The 12,313-nt window shown below is 34.6% G+C and overlaps 1 protein-coding gene across 1 annotated transcript; it reads right to left on the minus strand.

Moving 5' to 3' along the window:
* Window positions 1–4,196: 4,196 nt before the first annotated feature.
* Window positions 4,197–5,968, minus strand: LOC133875642 (AAA-ATPase ASD, mitochondrial-like). The gene has a single exon (XM_062313839.1). The coding sequence runs from the start codon at window positions 5,869–5,871 to the stop codon at window positions 4,387–4,389; it is 1,485 nt and encodes a 494-aa protein (XP_062169823.1). The 5' UTR covers window positions 5,872–5,968; the 3' UTR covers window positions 4,197–4,386.
* Window positions 5,969–12,313: the final 6,345 nt, after the last annotated feature.

The raw sequence follows: 12,313 nt of genomic DNA on the forward strand, positions 1-12,313 counted from the left end.
TGTGAGTTGCTTTTGTGACGTAAAGAGCCCAACTTTAATTTTACCTTTACCAATTTTTTATTTTATTTATTTATTTTTCAAAAATTAATTCTCAAATGATATGTTAATCATGATGAGATTAACATTTTTTAAAAATGTGTCAGGATGGTGACTTATCATTTGAAAACCACTTTTGGGGATGAAAATTTGAGAAGTAGAGCATTTCCATTCTTTTGAAGCATCAGACACGCATCTTCAGCGATATTGGTTATTTTAGGCTTTAACTATTTAAAATACACATTTTTCTATTTTAGATACTAATTTTTTAATGTAAACTCCAATAAATTATCTATCTCACTCTTTATTTTCTTTAAATATTATTTTTCAATGTATTTTTTATTGTTGTTACAAGAAATTTGTGCATTGGCTTCTAAAGTGACTCTATTATGAGCCGGCCATACGAAGAGTCTGCTGAAGATACTCTTAACCATTTTTTTCAAGTAGCCAACAAGGAGTATGTCGCTTCTCTCTGGTCGGCAGAGACGAAGGTAAAAAATCATATTTATGGCCTTATTTGATAGAATACAGAACAGAACAGTACTGTTTATGCGTTTTTTTTATTATTATTTTATATTTTTCACCACCAATCAACATAAAAACATTCCTACTTTTTTCACTTTTTATATCACATCAATAATTTTTTATTACTATTCAAATAAAAAAATTCACTACAATATAAATTTTTTTCACTTTTTTATACAAATTCTTTTTATTTTATATCATATCATTACTTTTTACTAATTTCAAAACTAACAACACACTACTCTGTTCTGTTCTGTTCTGTTCTGTACATGTATTTATCAAACAAGGCCTATATTACAATTTTTCTGTTCTAATCAACTTTTGATTATTTATTTTTGATTATTTATTTTTATAACAAAAGCCAAAAGAAAACGAGCCACGGGACAACAATACATATATTTGTTAATAGAGACAACAGCCTCGAACAAAAGAAAAAGGACAGTTTAATCACGTTAAAAAAACAGTATCAACTTAATCAGATAACACCTAGCTAAGCTAAGATTGCCTTAGCTACCCATCCTCTATTAGCATGCATGAAAGAAGACCACCCAGCAGGGAAAAAAAAAGAAAAAAAAAAAAAGTGATTTTTTTAACTAAAATTTAGTTAAAATTTGCTTACACATTTGAGTGTGAGAATCGAAGAAATTAAAATAAAGAAAAATATGAAATACTGTCATTTTGAAGGATTTATTGAGAGTGTCGAATCCTCACAAGGTGAGAGAATCGTTTCTTTTTCTTGTTCTATTGTGTTGAGTTATTATTTTCTCTAGGTCAGAGTGTGGGTGAGTGTTCTTAGGTTGTTAATACTTAGGTTGTTAATTTAGAGCGTTGTATATATAGGAATAGTTTTACCGTTTCTTCCGTTAAGAACACAATTTTTTATCTGATTGAAAGGACAAGATGCAACCCCACAATGGAAACAAGCACAGTAAAACAATAATTATACAAATATAAAAATTATGGGTAATTATTATGAGTGTACATGCGGATACGGTTATTTGCAATATTCACATCCGCAAAATGCGGATATCACTTTTAGATATCCGCATCTGCGTTTTTGACCGCATCTGCGTAGTTATTGTGGTTATTATCCACTATTCGCAAATAGATATTGAGCCTATTTTAAACGCTTCTAAAAATAATTTTTATTGATTTGTACATTTTTGGGTGTGTTTTGAAAATATAGTGTAACCCCAAAAATATGTAGAACCTTGAACCAAAAAAAAATAGAAGGGATGATGGATACGACCTTAAAATAATCATAGTAATCAATGTTCACAATAAACACTCTTATATTTTTTTTTATCCATGATTCAAAGAACATAACAATCGAACCAGTAAATATAAAAAATCATAAATTACAAATCCAACATAAAAAAATAAAAAATCCAAATTCAAATTAATAACATAAAAAACATAAATTGTTTATTTATATATTATAATTAATATATTCAATACAACACAACACCATCAACATCAACTCATGAATGTATTATATTTATACAATTTACATATATATATAAAATCGATATTCGCATATGCATGTGCGTATAGCGGATAGCGGATGTGGGCGGTTAATATCCGTCCGCATGTACATCTCTAGTAATTACCTTTTACCCCTATGAACTACCACTCATTTACAACATGGCTCAATGAACAGACACTAGTGACATTCTGCGGCATTGAACTACCATTTTGTTACCAAACCCCCTTCTTCCCCCCCCCCCCCCCTTCCCGATTAGTCAATCTCCTTAAAAAACTTGAAATGATGCAAATTCCCTAAGTTTAGAAATAAAATTTACATAAAATAACCTTAAAATTAAATAAAAAAGTATCAAAATACCAACAAAAGAAAAGAAAAGTTTCAGGGGTGATGGTTGGACCACTTCTAAGTGTTGTTTTGGGGTGGTCGATCCACCCCATGGAGGATGGTTCGACCACTCCGAAATGAGCCTCCCCCAAGAATTTTTTGGGGTAGTTCAAGTAACGCTTAGTGGTGGCTCAATCAGCCGCTCCCTATGAAGGGGATGGGTGGATCAGCCACCCATAGGATCTGGTATATATATATATATATTTATTAATTTAAAAGTTTATTTTTTGTGTTTTTTCTTTTTTGAAAAAAAAAATTAACTCTTAAGTTTTACTTTTTTTTATTTAGTTTTTAATGGTAAGTTTTCTATGTTTTTAATGTTTATATTTTTTTATTCCATGGTATTTCCGTCTTTTAACGAGATTTAACGTCTAAAAAACAAAATATTCAGTTTGATTTAACGAGATTTTTCAACGGCGAGGGTTTTTCATAACAAAATAGCAATTCAATACGGCCAAGTGTCACAAGTGTTAGTTCCTGGCTGGGGTCATGTTATAAATGAGTGGTAATTTATGAGGGCAAAATGTAATAACCCTAAAAATTATTGAAAAAGCACAAAGTACATAAAAATCACAACTACAAATTAAGACAAATTTAGGTTACAAAGTGAAAACTTTTTAAACACCTAAAATGTAAAATCACAATGGGATAATCAAATCCAAGAGATCACTAAAGCGTAGAAGATTAAAATACAGGCAAAGTAAACTTCCGATCCATATAAAATACTTTGACCATGTATATGTATGAACAACAAGCTCCTCACTTGACTCTACCCAGCTCCCCGCTTGCCAATCTTATATAAGTGTTTCTCCTTACAGATCTACCGATAGACTCCTTTGCGGTGAAGGTGGTATATGGTGTAGAAGAATGCTAGAGCATCTTCTGGTGTTCTTCTAGTGTTCTCTTGGGATGACATAAATGTAATTTTTTTTATTCAAAAATTACATTTATGCCATCCAAAAGGACATAGATATAATTTTTTAATTACATCTATGTCATGCTAGGAGAATACAAAGAGATGTTCTAGCATTTCCCATATGATGTACGTGGTTTGGAAGAAAAGCTCCGACAGAGAGAAAGCAACAAGAGGTGGTACTGTATGGTGCGGTTCCCTTTATTTTGTTCTCGGGCCTATGATCGCTCAGCTGTACGTTAGCAGCCGCGATTGTATAAGGGAGAGCTCAATCCCCCTGCCGACGTAGCTCGATCTAATTGGTTCGTACTTCATAGTTGCAACCTCAACAAGTGTTTGATCAATAGCTTGTCCTCCTCCTACATGTTCTTGACTTTTTAATTTGATTAGATTTTTTTTTAATAGAAAATGATTGGTTTAATTATAACACTTTTCCTTAATAAGTGAAATCCAACATTTAAAATATTAGACAAAGACTCGAACTCAAGGTTGTAGCTTTAATTCAATATCATCACTTATTCCAAGTAAATTATTAATTAATTAATATTCTATCACTCTCTTTGACTAGAATTGTACCTGATGATTTTAGGCCAGCTATAGATATTATTGAGATTGTAGTTAATATTTTATCTCTGTCAATGATCTGCCTGTTGATAAAGCAGTCAGGTTAGAACTGTTCGTTGGGTCTATTGTAATGGAAGTTGGAACCATCCTCCCTCAAAAGGTAACTAATTCTATCTTTATGTATGCTTCGCTTTCTTATTGTTCTTGAATTTCAGCATCTTTGAATTATTTTTCTTTGTTCTCATGCTTGATGAATAAATATATTTCTGTGTTGAAGATGGATGCCCATATAAAACTGCTTGTGTTACTTGTTAATTTTCTCTTTCGAATTTTGGAATGCAAATAGTTGGTAATTTCTACAAGAAAGTGATCCCCCATCATCTGGGCACTTGGCCGCAGAAACCTTTTACATGAAAATTATTTCAAAAAACATGGTTGCATCTTTGATTTACGAAGGTTTCTCAGTTTCTTTCTCGACTTAATGAGACTGATCAACAGCATCTTCCACGGTTGTCTCTTGCACGTCTTCATCTTTCTTCTTTGCCGCTTCTTCCTTCGCTTCCTCAAGAGCCTGTATCAAGCTCGATATACATTTCTCTGCATCATCCGTTGGGGACTTTGGCATAAGATTCTCTGCAACATCAGCAGGGGTGATCTTGGTCTCCCCCATCAACCTCTCAACAGCATCAAACATGGGATGCATTTCAAAATCCAAGTAATTCTTTGCAAGCACCTTGAACCCCTCAAAACTACAGTAGGACAGCTCAATATGCTTGTCCATTCTACCCCTTCTTATGAGTGCCGGATCCAGCTTCTCCACATAATTGGTAGTGAAAACAATCAGCCTCTCTCCCCCGCAAGCAGACCACAGCCCATCAATGAAATTCAGCAGCCCTGAAAGAGTGACTTTGCTGCCGCTGCCCTCTTCCTTCGCTTCTTTCTTGGCAATTTCTTTATTCAACTTCTCGTTCTCATCATCTGAAGATTTCTCTGTTTTCTTCTTCCTCTGACCAGTAAGATCAAGTGAGCAATCAATGTCCTCAATCACAATGATAGACTTACTGGTTGTCTCGATCAAAAGCTTCCTCAGCTCCGTGTTGTCCTTCACTGCCGTGAGCTCAAGATCGTAGACATCATAGTTCAACAAATTAGCCATTGCTGCAATCATCGTCGACTTCCCAGTCCCCGGGGGCCCATAAAGTAGATAACCCCTCTTCCACGCCTTCCCAATCTTTGCATAGAAGTCTTTACTCTTGCTGAAAGTCAACAAATCTTCAATGATCTCCCGCTTCTTCTCCGGCTCCATCGCCATTGTTTCAAAGGTTGCTGGATGCTCAAACACAATATGACTCCACATGGTTTGCTTGTAGCTCGGCCACTTGTAACCGGGGCTATTCGTGTACAGCTTCCTCTGCCTATTCCTTACTCTAATCTCCTTCCCTTCCTTCACAACATGCTCCAAGTACGCTTCAGTGATTACATCACGGTACTTGTTATGAAACGTGAGCTTGTACAGCCTCTTCTCCTGCTCAGGATAATACGCCATAGACCTCGTCGTCTGCGACGCAACTTTGCTCGACATCCACCAGACTTTCGCCCCACGAAACTCATCCGTCACTCTCTCGTGCTCGTCCATACTCAACACCAGGTTGCTGCTATCTTTGCCCATCTCTGCTTTAAGCCTTTTGGCGCTCTTGGAAGAGTTGGCGCTAAGGTACGCCTCAACAGCCGCGTAGGCTTCGCTGCGCTTCAGCCTATCTCCCGTGTACTCGTGGAACGAAATTCGGATGTAGGGATAAAAGAAGCCCGTGAGCCTGTGGGTGTACTTTTCAAGGAAGCGGCGAAGCTCATATGGGCAGTATTGCCGTATGATCGCCCACAGAAACATGAAGCTGGCTATGGTAGAGCCCATTGTTGCCCACATCTCCGTCATCGTTGCCGGCAACATGGTGGGTTTTTGCATTGGCGGAATAAGAATTGAAGGCAGCTAGCTTTTCTTTGGGTTTGTGTTTGAAGCGAACAAAGAGAAAGAGTAGGTAGGTAATGAGGAACGGAACGGCTGGTGTTTATATATATGCAGATGGGATTTTATTTTTATGATTTAGAAAGACAAAACAATTTAAATACTAATTCTTTTTGCTTATGGTTTAATCCGATTGGATTTGAATACTAATACTTTTTGGGTGGCACCATTGATGCCTTGATGGCGATCATTGTGATGGAAGGACTACGTGGACGGTGCTCCACAACTTTCAAAATAATGTAGAGCAGTGACCAATCGACCCACGAAAGTGTCCTTATGGGGGATACGTGTCATGCACATGAGACACCCAAAGCCATGAAATGGGCTTAGTGTTGGCCCTTGGAAATGGAGTTGGATTTTTTATTTTTTATTTTATTTTTTATTTTTTATTTTTTTATGTGGGAAGTGAAAATTTGGGTGATGTTGATTGACAAAGAAGATGACAAATTTTGGAAGGACCGTGGATCCTTCCTAGGGCTGTTTTTTAAATCTTCAAATCATGCTTGACCTTTTAATTAATGATTCTCAACTTACATTATGTTTGTTAATCATTCCTAATAACTCTTGTGGAAAATTTCAAAGTGGATCCCAAATTGACTGTTAGCGTGAACTTATCCATCTGGTTATTGCACTCTTCGAATAAGAACTCATTTTCTTAAAGATTGTTACTTCCGTGTTTTGGTGGGTCTCTGAGATCTTTTGGATGACCTATGTTATATTTATTTGAAAATGATTTTAATGTAGTGAGAAGTGTATTTAATTTAATGGGACCCACATTTGAGAAAATATTATTTATAGAGTATACGTGCTTATTTTGTGAAAATCCAAATAGACGTAAAGTCATACTAAAAAAATAAAAATAAAGAGAGTGATTGTGCATCAGATAGAGTTTTTTTTCAAATTGTGTTGGATGAATAAGGTTGGAGGAAATTCTTATCGTTTGTGCATCCGCCCCTCTCCTTCCCTTTAGGATATCCGCACTATATCTTTTCTTTCTTTCTTTTTTTCTTTTTTTTACACATTTTTTATCAAAATATTCTTACAATAAGGTAGGAATACAATTTTATAAAAAGTATTTTTCATCTTGAAAAGTGTTTTATATTTTGAATGTTTGTTAATATATATATATTTAAAAAAAAGTGAAAATTAAAATTGATTAGAAAAAATAATAATGGTCGTTATGTTTTTTTTTTTTTCTTAAAAAAAAGGATGATATGGATAATTACAGAAGACTTGAAAGCAACGTTACAGAACCCACATCATGCCCAGATGCAAATTTAAAATTGAAATAAAGTGTGTGAGATATTTAGTGACACGAAGAATCTAAGAGGTCATCTCATGCCTCTTGACGGGAGGGAAAAGTTTGGTCATGCTTTTTTTTTCTTTTTCTTTTTTTTTTCTTTTTTTTTTTAAGTAAAAGTAAGGATTAGGATGCTTTACTATTGTAGATTCTTAAATTACGTAATTTTAGTAATTTTTAAATATCGAAATGTTTAAAAAATGTCACATATTAAAAATATAGTATGCTACAATTGAGGATTGAGTATATTTTCATCATGTTCTTACTTGCTCTCGATATTGTAAAAAATAATTTGAATGAAAAATTATATTTTGATTTTATAAAGGAAAAAGGTTTATGTAAAAGTGAAGATGAACCTTTTGGAAGGAAAATTTGTTATGGTTGCCTCGACAACATGCTACATTTTTAATAGATTGCATTTAGCAAATGTTTCGATGCCTAAAAATAGCCTAAATTGCATAATTTGAGAATTTGGAATTAATTGTAGATTCACATGTGAATTAAATGCATAGCAAAAATTAAAGTTTATTTAGTGGGATTGGATACCACCACCATACTTGATAGTTAGTTTATGAAATAGTTAGCACAAAGCTTACTAGTGTAGGTGTTAGCTAAAGCTAGAAGACAACATGAAAGCTTGAATCGAAACATCCCCATCTTCTCAAAAGTGGAAAAATCTCTGTCATCAAAGCTCTATCAGTGATTAGGTTGTCTGAATTTTATAAAAATTTGAACGATTTAAAAAAGAGGGCGGTTGTAGAACTTATTTATTTTGAGTAGATGAATCTTGCATTTTACGTTGCCAGACCATATAGGTCTTACAACCCCTTCTATTTAAGTTATCTGAATTTCTATCTTATAACAATTTACATGTGTTCCTTAGCATATGTGATTCTCATTTTTTTTTTTTTTTTAATAGCATTAATAAGAAAACAAATGCTTCTCACATGCTTAAAGGTCACGTATCACTTTTTAAAAGTTGTGTTGTAAGAACTCATACAATCCAATTTTTAGGAAAATTTTGTCAAATTTGAATGAAAATGTTGTTGCATCTAGCTACTTTAATCAAAAAAATTGGGGAGTCGTTACAATTTTTACGAGTTTTTCGTTAAAATAGAGAGAAAAATTGTTGAGTCGAATGTGAGTGTTAATTGAGCGATACTATTTAATAGACTGTTATATGCATGCCATACAACTTGATGATACGACATTGAATATCAGCCTTTGAATCAAGACTCATAAAAAAGTAAAATTTAAATATTAATTTTTAGTGTCACATTATTTTAATTGTACGACAATCCTATAGGTAAATACCATTATACTCGTGCTAATCATTCACATTGAAGTTAAAGAAACTTGTTAAAAGCAAATTACAAGAAGGGTTAATATAATTAAAAATTGTTGTTCCAAGATTTCCGAGATCCTGAAAAGGCCAAAAGACAGCTCAAATGGGGGACATTCTTGCATAAAGATTCTCATGTAATTTGAAACTTGAAACTAAGCAGGAGCAGAGAGCAGCTGTTCCTAGCTAGCTCTCTTTGTTTTGATCTAATCCTCTTCCATATATGATTCCATCCATCTTTTTCCTTTCCCTCCTGTGGAACACTTTCTATTAAAGTATCTTCAAATACGTGGCCACCTGCAGACTAACCATCCTATACAGGACGAGTTTCCCTGAGTTGGCCACTTCAATTTGGAAAGAAGACAAAGGATCCAGTCATGTCACTCACGTGGCCATCAACGTTTTCTAAGTACATTGAGAGCGACTTCGGAGGAATCATTTTTCCCCCGCCCACTTTCTCCTTCATCATTTTATGATCAACTAGCTAGGGGGAACGTCAAGGGAGACTCTCTCTCTCTCTCTCTCTGTGTCTGTTTCTATGCATAATGCATGTCATATCATCACGTGTACAACTGATCGATTATCCATTCACCAAACATTTTCTGAGATTAATGTTTGATATGAATCTAACGTTAATCAAACATGTTTCTCCACACAATTCTGAATGAAAAGCAGGACTACTAGGTAGGGATTCATTGGTTGTAAGATTATAATCTTACCCATTTAGTTAAACTAGCCAAATCGCTTAACCCTAACATGACAAGAAAATTCTATGCATATATCAGATAAATACAAGGGGAGATTTTTCCTTTTGAAGTGGGCAAGTAGAACTGACAACCAATGGAACCCACGCAACCGCAACCTCCATGCCTTATTTATGAGAGAGGAGATAGTAATAGCCAATACAAAAACCATTGACTCCATAATAGTATAAAATCATCATCACCACCGACGACTATTTTTATTTTTTATTTTTTTTGCTTTGTTTTAGGGGGCCAATGCCAATCAACTTCTTAGTACATTGACATCTCACCCAACGAATGAAGCTCCGTTTGCTAACTTGTTCAGGAGGGTAACTTGTTCATGAGGAGGGTGTTTTTATTTTTAGTTTGAAAAAGGGGGTTTGATATGATATAAAGGTAAAAGGTAAAAATAATTGTAAGTGTTTGTGAATGTTTTATGTTTTTTGAAAACAAAAGTGAAAAGGAAAAAGCTTTATCTAACGAAGTCGTAATTTGAAACAAAACGATAAGCACAAACCCTAAAAATGATTTGGGTGGAATGTATGATTGGGAGTTGAAACATGTGAATCTAATGTGTATAGAGACAAGGGAAATTGCGTCAAAATCTTCGGGTTTTGCCTCCGAAATAGAAAAGGGATTGAGTTCTTAATTTTGACAACTAAAATTTTGAGTTTTGCTCTAGTGACAAATTTTTCGTCTAAGTCTTTAACAAAAGAGAAATGCTAGACCTTATTTTAGTGTTCTTCTGGAGTTCTTCTATGCTGACATGGTATCCCGATTTTAATAAAAAAAAACTACAACTTGATTTCTCTTTCATTTTTTATTAAAAAAATACAATGTGACATGTCATCATAAAAAAACCCCCAAAAAATCACTAGAAAGAATTCTAGCATTTATCTTAACAAAAAGCTTGTCGCTTGTCATATTGTCTACGTCGGACCAATAAAAATGTGACATGTGTATCTAAATATATGTAAACTTTCTACAAAGGCATTTATGCCAAAAAAATATAATAATAAAAGTATAAAAATAAAAGGAGAGATAGAGATCCACCCCACCGTCGAGATCCACCCCCTACAGAAAGTCGGTATAGGGTGTTGCCTTCCCCCCACCACAAAGAGACAATAGGGGTGGTTCCACCCTCACCCACCTCACAAAAGGGGTGGTGGGAGTAGAGATCCACCCCACAAAAGTGTTTAGGGTGGCCACAAAGGGGGTGGGGGTGGAGATCCATTCATCCACCCCATCCACCCTCTGTGGGGTGAATCTCCACCCCCACCACCTCTTTGGGGGGTGGACCGTGGAACCATCCTCTACCACTTCCTTATTTGGGTGGAGGGTGGTGATTGGAGGACTTCCAATTATTTTATTATTATTATTATTATTATTATTATTTACATAATTACTTCTATGGCAAGTTTAGATACACATGTTACATTTTTATTGGTTTGACATGAACGATATGAGAGGTTCCAAGTGTTCCGTTAAAGACTGGACAAATTAAAAATATGACAGCGGGTTTTATTTGTTGTTCAAGCAAAACTAAAAACTTAATCTTCAAAATTAAAAACTCAAGTCCTTATCTATCGCATCATAAAAGCAAAACGGGAAAATAAATTTTGGGACAATTTCACTAAAATTTATTAAAAAAAAAAAAAAAGAGGAAAGTTTTTGTACTTGATTTTGCTAGTTCGGTTAATGAAAAGGTTGCAAAACAGAAAATGGCATAGCTTCGAGTTGTGTAGAGGAGCTAGCTTAGGTCAAAGCACATCCTATGATGCATCCTATTTGCATCATAACAAATACTGTAGCACTGCCCAAGAGATAAATTACCATGATTTGGCATGCCTTCATTTGAATGGAGTCCAAAATGGATAATTGCGTGCTCTAATTGTTACCAATTTAAGTAGGTAATGCGGAAGATTTCAATTTCATATGAAACTTTATTCAGATAAATTTTGAACTGACTGGACACTTATTCGGACATGTGAGTCTCTTACAGGGTTTCTCACATTACCAGCGCGCCCAAATTAGTAGTGTTGATGCAATGAATATCAATAGTGACTTCAAGCCGTCTTTTATGGAGGAACTCTACCTGCATCTGCAAAATAAGGGACGGGGTGGTTAGAAGACTGGAAGCATTTCGACACCTAAGTCAGTAAAATAACAGAGTTTTACTAAAAGGAATAGTCAAGATAGTAAAAGCTTGTAAAAAAAAAAAAAAAAAAGGAAGAGAAAGTACCCTTTGGGTTTGTAGGGTGTATATATATATATAGGGGAGTGCTTGAAACCCTAGGCCAAAGAAAGGTTTGTATGTGGTGTATCTCACGGGAGTATTGGTGCATCCTGTTATTAGTCTTGGGCCAGGGGGCCAGGTGTAGACTCAACCATATGTACATATTTTTAGGCTTCTTTGGACTCTTTTAACAGTCGAGCATGTTTGTATGTAATATGGTCCTGTAAGTAGCCATTCGAACTGATAATTACGAAGAGCACCATACAAGACAAGGAACAAAACAATGAATAGGCCAAAGGGGCCATGACCCCCTTGATTTTCATTCTTTTTTCTTTTTCTTTTTTGAAGATTTTTTTATTAAGTTAAATATATATAGATATATACGTATACGTGTGTGTTTTAAGGCTTAAAAAATAAGTTTAACCTCCATCAAAATTAAGTTAACCTTTCATTCTTACTTTGAAAAGACCTCCAAAATGAGAAATCTAAGAATTACAACACAACTTGGCATTTACACATAAAAGAATACAATCATCATGACCAACGAGAATCAATTACACAATTTGGTCAGCATTTAAGAGGTTACAAACTTCTGATCAAACTCCTAGACAGAAATTACAAATTGAAACTCAAAAACTTCTCTACAAATTGTGTAAATAATAGCACAAACGCATCTTCACAAAAGGAAATTTTGAGGGCACAAACACATGCCCTTTGCCTTTCAAAGTCCGAGGCTTGTATTCTTGTAGACAAGCAATGTA

Source organism: Alnus glutinosa, chromosome 8, assembly GCF_958979055.1.
Source record: "Alnus glutinosa chromosome 8, dhAlnGlut1.1, whole genome shotgun sequence".
Taxonomy (NCBI): Eukaryota; Viridiplantae; Streptophyta; class Magnoliopsida; order Fagales; family Betulaceae; genus Alnus; species Alnus glutinosa.